The sequence below is a fragment of the Notolepis coatsorum genome (genome assembly GCF_963971535.1).
Source record: "Notolepis coatsorum genome assembly, chromosome: 3".
In the NCBI taxonomy this organism is placed as follows: Eukaryota; Metazoa; Chordata; class Actinopteri; order Aulopiformes; family Paralepididae; genus Notolepis; species Notolepis coatsorum.
In genome coordinates, this window is record NC_140167.1 from 118,818,320 (window position 1) to 118,841,387 (window position 23,068).

General features: G+C 43.4%; 2 protein-coding genes across 2 annotated transcripts in view; one reads left to right on the forward strand and one right to left on the reverse strand.

Moving 5' to 3' along the window:
- The window catches only part of LOC311225970 (general transcription factor IIF subunit 2-like), a gene marked incomplete at its 5' end in the record, with an annotated part of 267,601 nt that overhangs the window by 120,659 nt on the left and 123,874 nt on the right, over positions 1 to 23,068 (reverse strand). The window lies entirely within an intron of this gene.
- kctd4 (potassium channel tetramerization domain containing 4) lies at positions 14,291 to 15,067 on the forward strand (the record flags this gene model as incomplete). Its single annotated transcript, XM_084310731.1, has 1 exon — positions 14,291 to 15,067. The coding sequence occupies one exon, from the start codon at positions 14,291 to 14,293 to the stop codon at positions 15,065 to 15,067; it is 777 nt and encodes a 258-aa protein (XP_084166857.1).

The window sequence follows — 23,068 nt, forward strand, 5'->3', positions numbered from 1 at the left end:
TACAAGATTATTACTATGCAGCACAACTAAGAGCAGTGACGTGCTGGTGTAACGACAGATATGAGGCAAGATGGAAAGACATTGAAAAAGAAGGGGAGGGATACAAGGTACAAGCTCTGGTGGGAGATAGGGAACTATTTAAAGAAAAAGAGGGACTATTAGATCCAATCACCAAATGCACCTTGACCATATGGAACAGAGTAGTAAAAACACACAAATTGGAGAAGCAGTCAGGGGTTCTGAGATGGGTAGCACATGACAAGAGATTCAAACCAGGGAGGTTAGACCATGGATTCAGAAGGTGGGAGAGGGGGGGGCAACAGCGATATGCAAAATGATAGAGAAGGGGGAAATGCAGACACTACAAAAATTAAAGGAGAAATTTGGACTAGAAAACAGGGACCACTTCAGATATCTACAGGTTAGAGACTACTACAACAAAGAAATAAGGGGGGCCAAAGACGAAGAACAGAATGGAATAATAAAGATGATAGTATGGGCATACGAAGGGGGGCAAGGAAGAGTAATATCAGCAATATACCGGGCTATAATGAACAGCAAGGGACACACGATCGATTACATAAGGGAGAAATGGGAGAGAGAGCTAGAGATAGAAATAACAGGGAAGGAATGGGGGAACATATGCGAGGTGCAACATTCAACAACAGGATCGAGGATATGGAAAGAGTTTGGATGGAAAAACATAATCAGATTCTTTATAACCCCAGAGCTGAAGGGAAAATATGCACCAACACAAAGAGCATGCTGGAGGATGTGTGGGAAGGAGGGGGCAAATCACACGCACATATTCTGGGGATGTCAGAAGCTGAAGGGGTATTGGGAGGAGATAGGGGAGGCAATGATCAGAATATTAGGATACGGGTTACCACAAACAGGACTGGTGCTTTACTTAGGAGACCTGACACACGAGGGAATACAAGGGGGGGACAAATATTTAATAAAGATAATGTTGATAGCGGCCAGAAAAGCAATAACGAGACTGTGGTACAAGGAAGACCCACCGACAATAGCACAATGGGTAGGAATAGTGGAAGAGATACAGGATATGGAGAGGATAACAGGAAGAGAAATTTGGAGAAAGATGGGGAAAGTGGGAGGATTACAAGGGGAACGAAAACGACATCACAGAGGAAGAACCAAATACACCACAAGAGGGCGAAGGGTAAAGGAGGAAAGAGGTTCAAAGAGGGTCTCTGAACCCATGTCACACACTTAATGTTTTCTAATTTTATTTTTGTTTAAGGTATGACAACTGTTTTATGTTTTTTTATTTGCTTAAGTCAGTATTTTTTATTTTTCGTCTTTTGGGTATTACATTTTTTCTTTATTAATTATGTCCGTTTAATAGTGTTGTTGAGGTTATTGTTTATATTGTGTTGTTTGTCTATAAATGTTTAATAAAAAAAATTTAAGTTTAAAAAAAAAAAAAAAAAAAGATTAACACGACCAAGGTACCCATGTACTACATGTCAAAATACTTCCCAAAGGTCAGTGAATACCACGATCACAACACCAGAGGGAGCTCCACAAATCATGTAAAACCCAGATTCGGCTCAAACAAGGAACTAAACACGTTTCGCAATTATGCCACATCAATGTGGAACGCCCTACCCAAAGCTGTAAAGGAATGTGAATCACTACCCACCTTCAAAAACACTCAAAGAACACCTACGGGAGACTGCAATTCGAAACCCAGTTGTACAATAAAGACCAAGCATGGCTTTGTCAGTATTCCAATGTACAGTGCCCCCCCCCTACCCAACCCCCCCCCTCCCACCTCCAATGTACAGCCCCACCCAACCCCAACCCACCGACCCTGATGGAAACAAGACGAAAGTCTCTCTCAGGTCTGCATCCTCTTAACAATTGTATGTATTGAGCTGTACTGTACTGTACCCAGTCTGCAATCTGTTAATAAACTTTTCAATCAATCAATCAATCAAAACACACATTGGGAGATGTTTTCAACAAACAGGTTTTTTGTAGCCATCAAGATATACATAAAACATTTAACCTCACCAGTTCCACATATTATTTTTACGCACAGTTATTGGATTGTTTGAAGGCTCATGGAGTCCCATTAAGGATACCAATTGAGCACCACAGATATCACAAATTCTTCTATGAAAGAGAGACATCGAGAGGCTTCTTATCTGATTTTTATCATCACTTACTAACGTCCTCGTATGGAATCCTCCCCCTAGACTCAGTCTGGAGGAGGGATATACCAGACTTGGAAATAGATTTTGATTGGCAAGAAGTCTGGGCAAACGTTCGAATTGCGTCACGTAACCCGTACCATCAACAAATTAATCTTAATTATATTCATAGGACATACCTGACTCCTATAAGATTGAACAGAATGGGACTTAAGCAAGACTCCAGATGTTCCTTATGTACAAATGGGGAGGAGGGTACATTTATGCACATGTATTGGGATTGCCCACCGGTTAAGATATTCTGGAAAGAAGTGTCCCAGCAATTATCAGAATTCTTATTTCTGAACATACCTGTACACCCCTCTGTATTGCTGTTGAATGATGTTTTTCAGTTTGCAGCCCCTATACAGCTAAAGAGACTAGTTTTATCTGGTCTCACAGCGGCTAAAAAGCTGATAGCATCACGATGGTTTCAACCGGAAAAAATGTGCCGGAAGGTATGGGTTCTTACCTATCTCGATGCGATTTATCTAGAAATTTCTACAGCAAGAATTTTAGGTGTCAGTGAAACCAACATTGCAATCTGGTTAGAAGTGGTGGAGAGAATAAAAGCTAGCATATGAATTGTAGTGCCTGGTTAGAAACAAATGAAAATGGATGGATTATCCAAGTGGGGGTCCAGGGGGGGGGGTGAGCGAGCAAGAGCATATGTATGTAGGGTATTAGATAGCAAGTATTAGGTATATATCTTGTATACTACATTTATAATGATTCAAATGGTGATTTCATTGGATGTTTACTGTTAATGCTTGTGTGTCTAATTTGATGTTATGTTTAAAAAATAATACAAAAAAATAGAGGGTGTTCGGTGATATCCCTTGGGCATTTTCAGATATTAACCCCTTTTTCATACAAGGGGGGATGTGAAATTTATATTAACAACACAGATGTATGATATTGCATGCTGAATATAAATTAAATGCATCAAATTACATTCTCTAATGTTTTTTCATACAAGTAAGTAAGTAAGTAAGTATTTATAAAGCACCTTTCATACATGTCATGTAGCTCAAAGTGCTGTACACAAATATAGGCATATATAACGATAAAAGCAATAAAGTCACAGTGATCAGTTAAGATCAATGTTTAAAGAATATATATAATACCACAAATTCTTCTACTCAAGAGAGACATCGAGAGGTTTTGTTTCAGAATTTTATCATCAATTACTAACGTCCTCGTATGAAACCCTCCAACTTGACTCTGTCTGGAGGAGGGATATACCAGACCTGGAAAATGACTTTGATTGGCAAGGAGCCTGGGCAAATGTCCGACTTACATCAAGGAACCCGGATCATCAACAAATCAATCTTAACTATATTCACAGGACATACTTGACTCCTATAAGACTGTGCCGAATGGGGCTCAAACAAGATTCCAAATGCACCCAATGTACAAATGGGGACGAAGGGACATTTATGCACATGTATTGGGACTGCTCACCAGTTAAGGCATTCTGGAAAGATGTGACCCAACAAATATCAAAACTCGTATCTTGGAATATACCTGTACACCCCTCGGTATTGCTGTTGAATGATGTTTTTGAGTTTGCAGTGAATCCACAGCTAAAGAGATTGGTTTTATCGGGTATCACAGTAGCCAAAAAGCTGATCGCATCACGCTGGTTTCAACCGGAAAAAATGTGCCGTAAAGTTTGGTTTCTTACATATCTCGATGTAATTTACCATGAAATATCTACAGCAAGAATTCTGAGTCTCAATGAATCCAAATTGTCAATGTGGTTAGAAGTGGTGGAGAGAATAAAAGCTAGCTTATAATGGTAGTGTCTGGTTAGGTGCGAGGGATAGTGGAGGTACTTCTCAAGGTGGGGTCCGGGAGGGGGGGGTTCGAGCTGAGCATATGTATGTAGGTTTTTTTTTTAGATAACAGGTATTATGGGTATATCTTATATAAAACAACTAACCAAAAGGTGATCACATTGGATGTGCCCTGACAATTAATGCTTGTATATCTTATCGTGTGTTGTCATGTTTGTTTATATGTTTGTTTAAAAAAGAATAAAAAAATAAAATACAAAAAAAAATATATATAATAATAATAATAATAATAATAATAATAATAATAATAATAATAATAATAATAATAATAATAATAATAATAGTAACGTAAAAATGAAAATAACGTAAAAACAGTCATTTGCTTACCAGTTTGGGAGAACAGGTCCGCACAAACATGTCCGCTCAGTAGCAACCGGAAGTGCACTAAACCAATGCACTTGTATGGTAGGTATCAATGTTTAGCTCTTATAACGCTAGTGTAGTTACGTTTTTATCAGTGGTCATAGTTGGGTCCATAGTGCTTTACCAAGTCCCATGGATCCATCAGTGGCCGTGTATTGTGTGCGTATGTACCCGTTCCCTCATGTGGTCAGTGGCCAGAGTTGGGTCCACAGGACTTATCCAAGCCCCATGGACCCATCAGTGGCCGCGTCTTGTGTGCGTATGTACCCGTTCCCTCATCTAAAGAGTTGGGTCCACAAGACTTTTCCAAGCCTTACGGATCCATCAGTGGTCGTGTATTGTGTGCGTATGTACCCGTTCCTTCATCTAAAAAGTTGGGTCCACAAGGCTTATCCTAGCCTCATGGATCCATCAGGTTTTTCCAAGCCATAACTATTTGTAAGCTAGACTGTATAGGTACGTTTTAAATTTTCCTTTAAAAATGTGTATGGAGCTGGCGTTTCTGATGTGTGTTGGTAGTGTGTTCCATAGTTTTGGGGCATAGTTGGCAAATGCCATACTTCCTATCCTCTTTTGGTTTCTGGGCGTGTCTAGTAAACCTGTAGTGGATGACCGTAGCGTTCTTGAGGGCAGATAACTAACTAGGGAATTTGCTATGTATTTTGGGCCTTGCTCATTAAGAGCTTTATATGTTAGGAAAAGGACCTTAAAATCAATTCTATGAGTTATTGGAAGCCAGTGCAGAGTGGCCAGGACTGGAGTGATATGTTCTCTTCTCCTTGTATGAGTTAGTAATCGAGCTGCAGAGTTTTGGATACGCTGAAGCTTCCCAATGGTTGCTTTGGGAAGACCAGTGAACAGTGCATTACAATAGTCAAGCCGACTTGATACAAAAGCATGAATAAGTTTCTCTGCATCCTTTTTATTTACGAAAGGTCTTACTTTCGCTATGTTTCTTAGGTGGAAGAATGACGTTTTCATGGCCTTATTTATATGAGACTTAAAGGTCAGGTCTGAGTCCAAGATGACACCTAGGCTTGTAACCTCAGTCTTTACATAGGATGACAGACTCCCCAGGTTTTCACACAGCACTTCCCTTTTCGCTTTTGGGCCGATCAATAGGATTTCGGTCTTGCTTTCGTTTAATTTTAGGAAGTTATTGTTCATCCACTTGTTTATTGCTAACAGACAATTTGTAATGGACTGTATGGCTGTAGTGTTATTTGGTTCTGCGGAGATATATAGTTGTGTATCATCAGCATAACTATGGAAGCATACATTGTGGTCTCGAATGATGTCCCCGAGGGGCAGCATATATAGTGAGAAGAGTAATGGACCAAGGCAGCTTCCTTGTGCAACTCCAAAGCTGCTGTTATGTTCCTCGGATACATTGTCTCCAAGCTTAACAAGGGGTGATTAATACTAACCCTTTCAAGACAGGCCTGTAAAACAACTTTTGCGACACACATTTAAGTTTGCATTGTGTTGGTCCATTTATTCATATGGTGAACAAAAATATTTGCAACAGGAAAAGGGGTGCAGTTCTCCCCCCCCACAATATTTATCTAACTAAATCAAATGAGTGCACACAAATCAAATTTGACGACATGCTGTGTGTGTCTGTGAGAGAGAGAATGAAGGACAATTGCTTGCTGTGTGAGTGAGTGAGTGAGTGAGAGAAGAGAGAGAGAGAATTAAGTACATTTGCTGAAATACAGTTGTTCTTAATTTTCTCACTTGCTATGTGAGAATGTTAGTTATTATGTTCTCAATGCCCCTTGCATTGTATGCAGGGCACGAAATAAACTTTTTGACTCACCGGCCAGTGGCGGGTAGATGGGAAAATTCTACCCGCCAAGCATATTCCTTACAGGCAAAAAAAAATACGCATTTTTGTGTCACATATATAAAAAAATGTCAGTACATTTCAAGTAGATAAGCTATTACGTTGAAGAATAGACACTTAACACTTTGAATGCCACCCACGAGTTTTCTCGTGTTATTACCCCCTGGGTTGAATGCCCACTTACGAGAATATTCCTTTTATTCGTTTTTTTTTAATTTATTAGCGATCTGAAATCATATTGCATCAAGCAAGCCTACCGTTGGAGATCCAGTCACCCCAGGCGCTCAGATGTGAAAAAAGCGCCCCCTATCGTCTCCCAGATGGTAAATCACACTTTTGGATTGGACTCAATGAAAGTGAATGGGAGAAAGGATTTCTGACTCCACATTTTACGTCTCACTCACGCAGCCGGCATCGACCGGCATCACTCCCGTGATGCGGTGAAGCGTTTCCCCTATATGTGATATGGCTGTTTTGACTGTAAAAGCCATCAGGAAATAAGAGCAGCGATTATCAGCGCGCGGCACGAGCGTGCGTGCGCACACATATACTATCGATTATCTAGCGTTTATTTGAAAACGATTCATAAATAGGCCGACAAATGACAACGTTCTAGAATATTCCAGTAAAAGGCGATTATCATAGAATGGGTTGTTTTTTCCACGAAAACGAGTGATTTTCAAAATGCTATCAAACGGAAATTAAGCGATAAAAAAACAATCTGCTTTGACAATGTTGACTGGAAAATGAATCTTTGATAAGCGACGGGCAGATTAGACACATAGCCATAATTTAAAACATAGATTAGGCGATATTAACGTTAACATTGGAGTGGATTTGGGCATTCAAGGGGGTAAAAAGGAAAACACGGACTGACTCTCAAAGTGTTAAAGAGGCCAGAGTTAAATTTGTACTCTTTCTCTCTCTCTCTGAAGTGACTTCTCGCTATCTGCAAACAGCTCCACTGTCTGTGTGTATACTTAGTAGCCTCCAGATGCAGCCAGAATTCTCCGGCGCTGCAGCTGGACCCTATTGGTCAAATCACATTCAGCATGCCCTCTGCTCGAATACGCATCGAATCAATGTTATAAGACATTGATATCAGGAGCTATCTGTAGCTACTGCTAGCCGGCTAGATAACATTAAGACAACGCCTCAGTGAACTATTTAGTTTACTGGGACATATAGAGCTAACGAGTAGGGGTGGGAATCACCAGTCATCACGATACGATATCGATTCTTTGGACAACGATACGATATTTTCCGATATCACAAAATCTGCCACGATACGATACGATTCAGGTGCCTGCGATCGATATGAGACGATATTATATGCCCATTTAACACAATCAGTAACATTTAAATCAACAAAAAAAAAGGCAATGGAAATAATCATTTGACATTTTTATTTTTGATCTCTTCCAGACATTTAAATGAAAAACAATCTATTGTTTTTAATACAAATAGACCTCCTGTTCACTGTTTTTTGGTTAGTTTTTCTTTTTTTTCGATATTAATATCCTATCACAGCGCTGTATTTTGGCTGGAAAAGGCATATTGGGAGTCAGAAGGTGCAGTACCGGCCAGATCCTGTTAGTGGGGCTATCTCGATAATGCAGTAATCCCCCCTCCTTCCCAGTCCCTAGTGGACCTCTGCTGTGCTCTCTATCAGCTTAGCTTAGTTAGCTCACGCTAACACAACGTTAATTTCGGTATTTAACGCGACGTGGGCATAAAGGAATGGCGAGGATGGAAAGCATGTTAGATGCATTTGACCCCTTGTGGGGAAAAAAACAAAAGGCACTTATTTCGGGCAAAATAGACGGACTCTGAAGCCACTCTGTCTAACATCTACACACGCTGAGCTGCACTGAGCTACTGCTGTTGTTGCTGCAGCCGGGCGGATATGCTCACGAGGGGATTTTCAAAATAAGAGTATCATATGAACCGAACGTTGCTAACTGCCGGAGCCATCGATATTATGACTGGAGCTGCGCTTGGGGTGGAAATGAGACCCGCACAGGATTTTCAAAATAAGAGTATCGATATGAACTACATGCCAGGTGGCGGGCAGACCTCTCAGTGTCACTCACCAAACCTAAAATATGCCCGTCATTGGCGGGTGGCGGGCTCTAATTTCGTGCCCTGATTGTATGAGTTGTGTGGAAGAGTTTGCTAGTTCTAGTGCTACCCCTTTGTACATTGTGGCTGTGTCTGACAAAAGTTAACAATAAATAATGGTATTAGGAATACATTTGACTCCTGCGTGAACTGTGCATAGCTGAATACTGTATTTTAACGTCGGTCATATGGTGGTACTTGGAGAGCCAGCTACGTTCTCAGGTGGTACTTGGTGTAAAAAGTTTGAGAACCACTGATCTACAGCAAAGACATCATCTACAGCAAAGACGGTCTCCCTTTTACTGCACAGAACACAGTAGTGGAAATGAAGTAAATGGAATCCAAAGTAAAACTGTAAAAATTACTGCATTTTGGGAATTATTGAATAATAGCAAAAGATTATTCATTACTCAATAATTCAGATTTTTTCTCCTTATTTTCTATTTTTCTCCCATCCCAATTTCGTATTTCTAATTCTCCCCTCCCGTCTTGAACGTTGCTAGACTATGCCTCCCACTGTACGGCTGTAGTGAGGATAGAAGCCTTGCATCACGTGTCCCCTTTGGTACACGAGGAGGCAGCCTGTCGCATCTTTTCACCGCAACAGCTCGAACTCTGTGGCGAGGAGGAGTAACGCGTGGGAGGCTCACGCTGCCCCCGATACTTCCTGTTTCAGCCGTACCGAAGTCACCCAACCGACCTGTAGGAGTCGCTGTCCACAACGTCCAATCCCCACCCACCAGCTTTCCCACCCTCTAATACTGCCAATTGTGTTAGTATGACGGCCGGTCAAGCCGGTAGCAACGCCGAGAGCCGGGCTCGATACCAGCATATCCTGCGTTAGTGGCGAGCGCCTTGCCCACTGCGCCACTCAGCCGCCCTTCATTACTTCTTTTCTAAAGATTTAGTACAATGAAAATCATGTTTTTCCAATCTCCAAACCTTGTTGAAGGTATGTTGAGGTAAAATTGTTGTGAAAATGATGACTAAAGCCCTTTGATCTCTATCCCCTGGGCCCAGGAGTTCAAAACGTTTAATCCCTATCTGATTGGATCAGATTTGGATTTTGGGTAGTTCAAAACCAAAAACTAGGATTAGGATCACTTTGATACCCGATCAGATCAGGAAATCAAATCCTAGCTTTAATCTGGATCAAATCTTCAAAACGGGTAGTTCAAACCGACAACACTGGATTGGGATCAGTTTGATCCCAAAAAACTGGATTATCTTGATCCCACCAGAGGGGTGGATTTCCAGTGGATTACCAGAGCAAAATGTACTATACAATTTATTTAAAAATATGTTTCAATATAAATAAGATGGCAAAGTTTGTTAACTGAAATAATACACAATTATAGCCTTCATGGCAAATCAATCATGTCAAGAGTTTTATTTGTCACGGCATACAAGCATACAGTGAAATGCGGGTGGTCATGCCTGCAGCGATTGTGCAATAATACAAGTAATAAGAATAAGACATTTGTAATAAGAATAAGACATTTCTTATGTTGTTCTTATGTTTATGCTCATAAAAGTATCACAAAGATTGTCAATCACAAATGTAATTTAGATTAAAGATTCAACAAAAAAAAGTCCATCATCTGTCATCACTCATCACCTTCAGCAAACTGAACCCTCACTTAGAATTCAGCTCCTCAAAGCACGCCTGGATGATCAGCTGCCTTTGAATGAATGTTTTTTTGTTGTTACCCTAGTGGGAGTATTTCTTTAATTACAATTCCATTGTGATTTTATGTCCTTTATGTATTTAACAATAAAGGACATAGCTAATGTCCATTTGTTATGTGTAATCTCTCCACTCCACACTATGTTAGTGCTTGTGCCAGCACAGAACATAAGATTATATTTAAAAAAGATGATATATACACACACACGTAAATCAATATCTTCCTTTTGAATGAAATAGGTTCAGGAATCAGGATTGTTAGCCTAATGTGAGAGAAACTCCACGAAAAGCTTAGCTTAGTTAGCGTTAGCAGCTAATGTTAGTTTACTGTAGGTTTTTACTGCGACGTGGGCATAAAGGAATGGCGAGCATGCAAAGCATGTTAGACGCAGTTGACCCATTGCCATTGAGTTTTCACTGCACATAGAAACAGCGCGACTCGCGAGAAGTTGTCGCAGGGCTGTCGAACGCAGGGCTAAAGAGCTAGGGTCATAGCTTCTCAAATTGAAGATCCACGCTGGTCTGTGTCCATTATGAAATGACAATTGTGCGTCGACACTGTTGACACGCCCACTATGCAAAGCTTGCCCTCTCTCTCTCACACACACTGCTCCGGTTGCATACACTCAACTCAGAAAATACACATCAGGCTATTATTCTAAAAGTATCTATACTAATCAAATTTAGGAGTATTGCACCATTTTAACAGCTGGGTATGGCAATACTTCTCTAGCATCGGTGAATCGTGCAACCCTAGTCTGAAGCCGTCTTTACACAGAGCATCAGACCCGGGGAAGAGTGGGAGCAGAGCCGGGTCTGATTTCTGGGTAAAGATGTCAAGCTGGAGTAAAGGTGGAACAGAGCCGGGTCTGACCCACCTCATCACAGAGGAGAAAAGCCCACTACAAGCGTTCCATAACAGCCATGGTAACCATCTCGCGCCCACTACAAGCGTTCCTAACAGCCATGGTAACCATCTCGCGCCCAATACAAGTGTTCCATAACAGCCATGGTAACCATCTCACGCCCACTACAAGCGTTCCATAACAGCCATGGTAACCATCTCGCGCCCACTACAAGCGTTCCATAACAGCCATGGTAACCATCTCGCGCCCACAAGCGTTCCATAACAGCCATGGTAACCATCTCGCGCCCACTACAAGCGTTCCATAACAGCCATGGTAACCATCTCTCGCCCACAAGCGTTCCATAACAGCCATGGTAACCATCTCGCGCCCATTACAAGCGTTCCATAACAGCCATGGTAACCATCTCGCGCCCACTACAAGTGTTCCATAACAGCCATGGTAACCATCTCACGCCCACTACAAGCGTTCCATAACAGCCATGGTAACCATCTCGCGCCCACAAGCGTTCCATAACAGCCATGGTAACCATCTCGCGCCCACTACAAGCGTTCCATAACAGCCATGGTAACCATCTCTCGCCCACAAGCGTTCCATAACAGCCATGGTAACCATCTCGCGCCCACTACAAGCGTTCCATAACAGCCATGGTAACCATCTCGCGCCCACTACAAGCGTTCCATAACAGCCATGGTAACCATCTCTCGCCCACAAGCGTTCCATAACAGCCATGGTAACCATCTCGCGCCCACTACAAGCGTTCCATAACAGCCATGGTAACCATCTCGCGCCCACTACAAGCGTTCCATAACAGCCATGGTAACCATCTTGCGCCCGGCTACAAGCGTTCCATAACAGCCATCTCACGCCCGGCTACAAGCGTTCCATAACAGCCATGGTAACCATCTCGCACCCTTGTTAGTACCAACTCATCCAGGATGGTCAGTGGCCATTCACTTGTTAGTATGACTCATCCAGGATGGTCAGCGGTCATTCACTTGTTAGTATGACTCATCCAGGATGGTCAGCAGTCATTCACTTGTTAGTATGACTCATCCAGGATGGTCAGCTGTAGAAGTGAGCTTGACACCCACCCGTGCATAATTCTGTCCAACAAAGGCCACTGTCTGTCAACTACCCAAAGCACCTTTTTCCCTTGTGTTGTTGATGATGTGGACATATTTTCCCCCATAAAGGGGTTTATTGTGCTTGGTTACCTTCGCAACGAGACCGTTGAAAACATTTTGATCCGTCTTTTGGCTCATTTCTCTCTTTTTCCCCCCAGCCGTCATGAAGAGTGATTATGAGCTGCTTATATCTGATTGATGGCTGCATGGGTGATAATTAAATAATTAGCTATTATTTTATTAGGATATTACTTATTTGTCTTGCCTATATTCTACCTCAACCTGTTATAAGCGTGAAATGGTGTTCCAAGAAGAACCAACCATAGCTCATTGATTATAAAATACGTTGCACAAAGGTTTTAAACATTCTGAAATACACACACACACACACACACACACACACACACACACACACACACACAGGAAGTGTGTTTTAAAAGGGGATGATGGGAGACATGTCCATTGAAAATGTTATTGCCCAAAAACCTCCCCAAGAAACAAACCTGGTAACCAGTGGGTGGCGGCTAGAAGACAAGCCATTTAAATATTCCTTCAGAGATAAGCACCTGCCTAGCAAATATCTGAATATGAACATCTTCTCCGGTGTATGTTTCCAGGCCATTGTTGAACCCAGATAATCACGTGGGTTCTTCTCTGCAGTGGGAAGACAACCGGGTAACAAATGGATAAAGAATGTCAGTGGAATCATCATTACCCCAGGTCTGTATACGACATTCATTTGAACCCGGCTCTGCAGGACTCATTTGTGTGTGCAGGCTTTGAGTGTTTGTGCGAATGTGTGTGTGTGGGGGGGGGGGGGGGGGGGGGGGGGCGTTGTCATGTCAACATGGCAGGTTCTGACAAGTTATGTGTAGTTCTTCTGCATGTATTTTGTCCTGCACTGACATTATGCATTTGTCAAATTCTTTCTATAGAAGAGCAGTTGCAGTGGCAGACACACACACACACACTAAACTTGCTGACCAGCAACCAGGGCCAAATTACCATCCTGTTTCAATCCTCTAGCAAAGGGAGAGCAGACGAGACTATGGACGAATCAAAAGCCTTTCCCTCGCCGCCAGCCAACAGTCAACTGTAATTGAACCATTTCCTCCACAGGAACCCGGAAAAATCTGCACACAACACTGGTAGCGCATACATACGCACGCACACACACACACACACACACACACACACCCCCATACATACTGTCCATGCAACATGTGTGCACGCATACAGTACAATCCTTTTGTGTTTCAATGACAGAGGGGTCAGCCCTAATTGGCGATTACCTCAGTAAAAATGAAAATGGACCATTTACAGAAACACATGCCATGTCGCCATCCTCCATTAATGTAGGGTGTCCATCCGTCTCTCACATCCAGAAGGAGAGAGATGAGATGGGATGAGAGGCAGCCGCTTAATAACACGGCACTAAACTGCAGAACCAGACCGGGCTCCTATCCTCATCCGCATTCCAAATAGCAGTCTTGATTCTGAGCGGTAAAACAGATGGGTTTACAGTATAGGGTTGGTGGCGGGGGGGGGTTGACACCTGGCCCAGACGCTCGTCACATCCACACATCCCCCTGTCCATCTGGAGACTGGGGGTGGCTCGGCATGTGTGTGTGTGTGTGTGTGCGCCCCTCTTGCTGATTCACATGCTGAAACTCGGCTCAAGACCCCTTTCATCTGAGCCAATTAGCGCGTGCACGAGAGGCGTGTGCAAAAGAAAGAGGGATATAAGAGAGATAGAGACAGACTTGGGAGAAACGTAAAGAGAGAGAGAGAGAGAGAGAGAGAGAGAAGCACCTGGCACCACACTACTCTGAATGCTCGCTCTATCTATATCTCACTGGCTCTATCCGCCTTCCATGTGACAGAGCGTGCCCACCCCCTCCTGTGGAGCAGAGAGAGAGAGAGCAAGGGAGGGAGGGAGGGACAGATAGAGGCACAGAGAGCCAGTCTCTTTCTCTGACAGCAGTGCACTCTGCACTCCTCTCCAAGACCGCAACGATCCATACAGCCATCAAGCTCGCTCACTCTCTCACACACACACACACAGACTCTTTGGCGACAGCTAACATCTTTTCCCTCTGCACGGCACTGCACACTAACACATCCAGACCCACATAAACTAAAAGATTCTCTTTGTGCTGCTCGCACACACACAACAGACACGTGGGTGCAGGTGAGCGGAGCATGGAATGGAACCTCAGAAGGATGGAAAGTGAACTGAGGCAGATCAACCCGGACTTGCTGCAGCCCAGCAAGAGCTTCAAGAAGCCCTCGTCAGGCACAGTCACCCTCAACGTGGGGGGTTTCCTCTACGCCGCCCACCGCACCACCCTAGTCAAGCACCAGGGCTCCTTCCTGGAAGAGCTGGCCAGTGGCAAGAAGCCCGTCCAGCACACCGACTCCATGGGCAACCCGTTCATCGACCGTGATGGCCCCGTATTCCGCCACGTCCTCAATTACCTCCGCACGGGAGACCTGCAGCTGCCCGATGACTTCCGGGAGGTCGGCCTGCTCCGGCGAGAGGCCGAGTTCTACCGGCTGAGCCAGCTGGTGGACGCCGTGGCCGAGTGGGAGGGGCACAGGGCGTGCCGGCGGGAGCCCGCCTTCCTGGAGATGACAGACAGTCACGAGAGGTCCCAGGGCCTCAAGGTGTACTGCAGCGACTCCGGCTTCCTCGAGAAGGTCAAGCTGAGGCTGGTGCAGATCTCCAAGAGCCGGCTGGACGGATTCCCAGAGGAGTTCGAGGTGTCATCCAATGTGATCCAGTTCCGCCACTTCATCAAGTCGGAGCCGGGATCTCGCCTGGTGCTAAAGGAGGACAGCACCTTCCTCTGCACCCTGGACTGTCTGAAGCTGGAGACGGTCATGCTGGCTCTGAGAGCAGGCTATCGCCTCATCACCAGCCTGGACAGCAGCAAGGGCTCCGTGGTGGCAGCAGAGGCACTGCACTTTGTCAAATAGGAGAGAGAGAGAGGGGAGGGGAATAGGAGAGAGTAGTGCCTGATTTCAAACCCACCCCTACCATCACACCCCGTAATGTATTGGGTTGGCTTGTAGATGTAGTAATATGTGCTGGACTCACAACATCCAGGTGAGTTGGACCATGAAGCAGGACTCCAATCATGTCTTGACTGACTGTACACCGTTGGCTTAAAGAACAAGGACTTTGATGGCTTGGGCTATTACCAACTGCAATCAACCTGAACTATTATCAAGTGACTGGCATTCTGGCATGAATGTTTGCACCATTTTGTAAGCAAGTCTGTGTATATAACTCAAAACGATCAACTTGTTTAGAATAACAATAGCAAAACCAATATTTAGATCCATCTGTATATGTGTCAAAGACAAGCACCACTTGTATGTCAAGACATATATGAGAGGCATGTTTACTGCACATACTCCTACCATGAGGGATCATTGTGAATCAACAAGATTCTTACTTAAGGATGGAAACAGCACACATAAAATCACACACATATACAGACACACATGCAGACACATACACTCTCAACACACAGACATGCTCCTTGACCAGTGGATGTTTGCTTTGTTCAAGACCTGCCCCTTCTGATTCTAATTTGTCCTGCACAAGAGCCGCTTTCTCCGTTTCATGGCTCCTGGCTGAAAGCTTTGATGTACACCATTGTGCCAGTGAGTTCTTATTACTCTGTGTGTGTGTGACTGTGTGTGTGCTCGCGCGTGCGTGCGTGAGTCATGTTGCTCTACAGTCTACACAGTGTTTAGTTGGTGTATTAGCTACTCTGGAGTTCCCGTGATCATTGATCTTCTCTGGGGACCTGAGGGAGACAAAGCCACTCTGCAACGTTTTCTGGGACCATACTTGATTCTCCCATTAGTTCAGTGTGAGAGTGTGTGTGTGTGTGTGTGTGTGTGTGTGTGTGTGTGTGTGTGTGTGTGTGTGTGTGTGTGTGTGTGTGTGTGTGTGTGTAACTGTGAGTATTGTAAGGGCGTTGACTCTTAAGCATGCTGCATGTGAAGTAAATGAACCACTGTTTGTTAGTGATGTGAGCCTACAGTATGTGAAGTAAATGAACCACTGTGTGTTTGTTAGTGATGTGAGCCTACAGTATGTGAAGTAAATGAACCACTGTTTGTTAGTGATGTGAGCCTACAGTGTCAGTATGTGAAGTAAATGAACCACTGTGTGTTTGTTAGTGATGTGAGCCTACAGTATGTGAAGTGAGTATATATTGACAGCCTCCCATTTCTTTTTCATGTCAACGTTTTACAAATAAAAGAAATTCCTCAACACTGGAGCCCTTGGTGGAAAATGTTTAATAAAAAAGGGTCCTCAGAGGTACGTACGATGCATAGGTACTTCACAGGTGAGAGATATTCAGGAGTCTTGTCTATTTTCTGGGGGCGCTGACATCTTTATTTATCATTCTGAGCCGCATTCGCCCGGTAAACAGACAGACTCTCCTTTGAGATTCTGAGAAGTTGGGAGCATTTCGACAACTTCAGGGTGGGCGTTATGACAAATAAGTGGCCCACATTTTATGTTTAGGTAATATAAAAATGTAAGTCAAATTAAATGACACAAGGGGGCGGCTAAGTGGCGCAGTGGGCAAGGCGCTCGCCACTAACGCAGGATATGCTGGGTTCGAGCCCAGCTCTCGCCGTTGCTTCCGGCTTGGCTGGTCGTTCATACTAATACAATTGGCAGTATTAGGGGGTGGGAAAGCCGGTGGGTGGGGATCGGACATTGTGGACAGCGACTCCTACAGGTCGGTTGGTGCGCCTGTACAGCAGAATCAGGAAGCAACGGGGGCAGCGTGAGCCTCCCACGCGTTACTCCTCGCCGCTGAGAGATCGCGCTGTACAGGTGAAAAGATGCGACAGCTGCATCCTCTTGTACCGGAGGGGACACGTGATGCAAGGCTTGGTCCACATTGCAGCCGACCAGTGGGAGGCATGGTCTAACAACGTTCGAGACAGATACGAAATTGGGATGGGAGAAAAATTGAAAATGGGGAGAAAAAGTTGATAAAAAGAAAATTTAATTACACAACATTCCGTCGCCCCGGGAGATATAAATGTTCAATTTCAGTCAATGTTCATTTGCTGTGATATAACTCCTATAAGCAAAGCGTAGCGGTACATCTTCAGCCTGGGGACCAGAGTGTAGAATGCTTAAAAATACATGCGTATACGACATCGCCTTGTTGGCAGCTCCATTAGGAAACCAGATGATGTCTTTATTCAAGAACTGCCTCGGGGCTCATTCAGATCTTCCCTTCTTTTCAATGTGTGTAGTTGCTGCATTGGGCTCCAGCAGTTGTTACTGCATGGGGTTGCCCCCCAAAAAAACAGAACGGCATTCCACGAGAAAGTAGAACTCAAACTTTTGCCAGACGCAAGCTCTCCCCGCGCCGCGGTGGCCAATCCATCACAGCGGAAGACGAGGGATTTAAAAAGTGGGGCGAAGGGGAGCTCCAGTAGCTCACCACGTACCGCGAGTGCTATTTCAGCGCCGTGGACAACCGCGCTCGCGCGGATCTGGGGCTGAGCGCGTTCGAATCCCGGACGGCAGCCGTGTCTTTCCCCCCCATCTGAACCCTTTCAGCCTGCTTCTGTCGGTCGAACTTGACCAAGTATGAATGCGAAGAAAAAGCGATAAACGCTAAAAGAACCAGGTGACTGGTCAAAGTTTAAAAAAAAAAAAAAGTGGGGCGAAAGCTCACAGTATGTCGTCGCACAAATGGCCCATCTATACCGATGCACCAGCCACCACAAGTGCTGCATCGTCTGATTAGATCTGAATGAGCCCTTAGAAATTATACTGTAGCTGCAATAGCATTTCAGATTACTATTAAACATGTTTAGTCTCCCCTCCTCTTCATCAGTTAGTGGTGTTTACCTACAGTACATAACATGCATCTTCATGAAGCTTCTAGATTGAACCTGTTCAAATATTAAAATGTTTGTAACACAACTTTCCAGAATGTTCTGAGGAGAAATATATGCCTATGGGAAATCTGTGTTTGCTTTGCTCTTGCTGTGCAGTTTGGTAAACCCAATTTCCATTTGCAATAAATTATTACATTTCATCTGCATTCTTAAAAAACATTCTAGAAATATACACCCTCACACCATCTGAACAACAGACAGACTCGTTGTTCATTGCCAGCAGAGATGGAGTGACAGTTGTATTGGCATATCACCACCACTGCAATTCCAGGTCCAGAAATTCCTTGTGGCTCTCTCCCTCTCCCTCTCTTGTTCTCCATCTCTCTCTCTCACTCTCTGTCTCCATCTCTCCATTTCTCTCTCTCTCTGCCTCTCTCTCGCTCAGTTCTAGCTAAAACACTAAAAAACATTTAAAAGTAGGCCAGTCAGTTAGATAAACCCTCACTCTCTTCATCTCTGTATCTCTTAGTCTCAGCGCTCGTGGATGTGTGTCATTAGCTCATGCCGACACCTAAGGCTGTAGGTTTGATGTGGAAAGTACTAGGGATACAAATGGTCCATAAACAACTTTTTTGGTTTGTTTTGCTCTGGCTATTAACTTTGCACGACAGCTGGCTGTCTCACAATGGCATGAATTACCAAAGGAAAAGGTGGTTGAAAAAAAGGTGGTGCGTGCGTGTGTGTGTGAGGGGGAAAGAGGGTTCCGGGGGGTTCCGTTTGTTAGGGAGCCTAATAGCAGAGGGGATGAAACTGGCCCTGCCTCTATTTGTTTTGAATACAGGGGCAGCATATCTCCTACACTCTGTGTCAGTCTCTCCATCCAGCTGTATTTCATTTGCTTAGCAAAGTCACAAAAATAACTAGACTATTTGGTTTGTGCTAGCTAGTAAGACATGTATGTCCTACTTCTGTAGGTGGTTACGATAGTCTACTGGTACAGTACCATAATACCATAATGTTATGATAGTCTACTGGTACAGTACCATAATGTTATGATAGTTATCTACTGGTACAGTACCATAATGTTACAATGGTCTACTGGTACAGTACCATAATGTTACTATGGTCTACTGGTACAGTACCATAATGTTACGATAGTCTACTGGTTCAGTACCATAATGTTACGATAGTCTACTGGTACAGTACCATAATGTTACGATAGTCTACTGGCACAGTACCATAATGTTACGATAGTCTACTGGTACAGTACCATAATGTTACTATGGTCTACTGGTACAGTACCATAATGTTACGATAGTCTACTGGTACAGTACCATAATGTTACGATAGTCTACTGGTACAGTACCATAATGTTACGATAGTCTACTGGCACAGTACCATAATGTTACGATAGTCTACTGGTACAGTACCATAATGTTACTATGGTCTACTGGTACAGTACCATAATGTTACGATAGTCTACTGGTACAGTACCATAATGTTACGATAGTCTACTGGTACAGTACCATAATGTTACGATAGTCTACTGGCACAGTACCATAATGTTACGATAGTCTACTGGTACAGTACCATAATGTTATGGCCCACTGAGACGGGATGCTGGTCCGTTCTGTTTGACTAGTCTCCAGCTCTCCTCCTTTTTCTGGAAGTTCAGGAAATAAGGAACTCAGCCACTCGCACAGCTGCAAGTAACGGAGGCGGGAGCAAAGCAAACCAATAGAAACTCCATTTCTCATCCAGTGAGGAACGCAAGGGAGTTAACCCTTTGTAGAGCCCATGAAACAATGTTTATCAAAATGATAAAATTAGTGGTGGGGACAATTGTAGGTCATCCGGAAAGTGGTAGGGTAGGGACATACAGTACCATAAATGATGTCCATGCCAACCATGCGCCATGTCAAAAATAGACAATTTGGTCTGTGTTTGCTTTCAATAGGGAGGTGTAGTGGTTACATCATTGCTGTTTCTCCACGGTCCACCCTCTTGAAAATGCAATGCATTTCCCCATTGCCCATTTCTAAATCGTCTCGTTTAAAACAAATAAAGCATGAACTAGGGCTGGGCAATAAAATGATGCCGATAATTATCACGATATAAAAAAAAATTGGCAGTAGTAATGGTTTTGGAGAATGTTAACAAGAGGTTGTGATAGACTCCTGGCTTTAGTCGCAGATTTCCCTTACATTCCATAAGCTTAACAATTCGTACAATGGGAAAATAACTGACCCTGAATCTGTGGCTAGTATCTGTCTCACCTAACACTAGTGCTCTGGTGATCATAACCATTTATCGCTAAAGCCAACCACCATTTTTAAAAGCCACAACCACGTTACCATATTTGTATTTATAATTTAAATCGTATAACGTTATTTTCGCTGCATATTAAATCACTGTAAATACTAATGTAAATCATTGTTTCGTTGTACATTGTGTATAGTTTATAACGTTATTGTTTTTTACGTAACGTTAGTAGCTAGCTAGCTTGCTAGCCGGCATGGTGCAGTGCTTTGCCCCAGAGTGTAACCTAACCACAGGTCTGAGAAGAGGACCTGCACATTTTACTCATTCCCGAAACTCCTCTACATGCCCCGTTTTTAAATGGTTCTCTCCTCTTTGTATACTTTTGTCCTCACCAACAAAGTATTCTGCCAGGGAACGTATGGAAACGACAGTGGACATCGCTAACGTCTAGTACGTTTAGCTAGGTAACGTTAACGTTAGTTAGCTAGCTTGGTATCAGCTGGCCGTGACGTGTATTAGGCGATAGCACTGAACGACAGGCGTTCTACTGCCTGTACTGGTAAGTGTAGTTCTTTTTTAACGACAAATTAAAAACCTTATAACTACCTTTATTTCAACCAAAAATGCTTAAACAATAATGTTAGTGGTAGAAGGGAACTAATTTAGTGCAAAAATGGAAAGCTTGCCAATGTTCATGAGGCAGAATTGCCGATAATCCATTTTCCCAATGATAAATCCCTAAACGGGTGGACCGACCGCACGGTCCAAAGTGACGTCAGACTACACCTCCCTATAGCAAAGGTAAAGTGGGCGGGGAATTACGGATGCCATCTCGGACGGAATTCATCAATTTGCATTGAGAAAATGGAGGAAGAGATGATGTAAAAGAAGGTTTGAAGTTTGCTCCTGTGGAATAATATATTGATTCCCCAAACTCTCTCATGTAAAGACATCCCCCAATACATTAATCTCACCCACATTATTATGAAGAGAAAAGTGAGTATATGTATTATTGTTTGTTTGTCTGTTTGTTTACGTTTCACATGGAACCGCATATGATGCACAGGCGCGTTCATTCAGTTACAAAACGCTGGTTTTAGGTGAATTCCAGGCTATTGAGAGCTCACGGAAAAGTACTGCATGGATTGCAAAGCGTTATTTCCGAGGTGAATGAGAACGCGTGAACGTCGCTTGGAGCAATGACGTCATACGGTGTGCGCCATGAAATTATGAAACTATCCATGGGCGAACATAAAGTTTAATATGCCCAAGGCGAAGGGTGTATGAAACCCACGTGTAGTATCTGTTATTAATAAAGGTTATTTAATAACTGAACTAAACTATGAAGACGATGTCAGCACAACAACTTTTTCCGGTGAGTATGAAAATCCTATATATAGATGCATGACACAACTATCATCTCAGTTACAGTAAATTACAACTATCTCAGATCACTTGAGTGTTTATGTTGCTTTAATGTACACGTTATAAGTCACATAAAGCTAGTTTTAAATAGGATTCTAATCAATTGGATAGATTTTATCTAAAAGCTAAAGAAAGAATAACAACCTTTCTTTAGAGATAATGAATAAATGCAGATAATGTTTAGATGAGGCCAAATCATGCCTCCTCTTTTCCACAGTAACATTGATGAGTGAGATGATGAAATAGAGAAGGACTAGCTAATGTTTGTTGAGCACACAGGCAGTCAAAGGGAATTCACCCAGACGAAAAGAAAATAGTGGGAAATTAACATGTTTTTGTGTTTACAGGAAGCAAGCAGACAATCAAGAGGCAGACTGAGTAACTCTAAATTGAATTTACAGAGCAGTGTTTAAACACTCACTCGTATCACGCCAATTGTGGGATATTTGTGGATATCCTGAAGAAGAATGTTCTCAGTCAACCGAGGTTCGGATAATAACAAGGTTTATTAACCAAACAGATCGAAATATATATAGTACATAGAGAGAATGGCTGAGGCTCTCGCCCCAGGTGATCAGCTGAAATGACCCAGGTAAAGACCTGGAATGTTGTTGGGAGGAGCATTATATACAGGGACCGAAACTAAAGCCCGCCGCCCGCCAGGGGCGGTCAGTTTTTACCTTTGGCGCTTGACACTTAGAGGGCTGCCCGCCGTGTGGCGTGTAGACGTGTAGTTCATAACGATACTCTTATTTTGATTGTGCGAGTACAGATTATAGCCGCTCTCGTCTTTTTTTTCTCCGCTGCGAGATCGTTAAAAAACTACAAGTCCCACATTGCACTCAAGTCGACGGTCCAATCACAGTAGAGTGACGTGACTGGTTTCATGAGAAAGAAAGCAAATGACCAATCGGAAGCTCTCATTTGGCTTGTTTACTTCCTGAAACGCCACCATTGCGATATGCGGGCTGAGCTACCGTTACTGTTTAAACAATGACCCAGTCAACTATTCACTTTTAGTTTAATACATGACGAGGCATTGTCTAACGGTATCTAGCTGGCTAGCTACTGATAGCTGCTGATATCAACAAATGCTCCAGCAATAGTCGACTCGAGTGCATAATACCTCCGTTCCCTCGTTAGCTAGCTTAGCTAGCTCACGTTAGATCTTATCTGTCCCAGTAAACTAAATTGTCTTAACGTTATCTACCGGGCTAGCAGTAGCTACAGATAGCTCCTGATATCAATGTCTTATAACATTGATTGAATGCGTATTCTAGCTGAGGGCATGTTGAATGTGATTTGACAAAAGAACCGTAACGTTCTAAATAGGGTCCAGCTGCATCGCCGGAGAATCCTTGCATGCTGAATGTAGGGCCTCACCTCCATAGCCATGAAGTG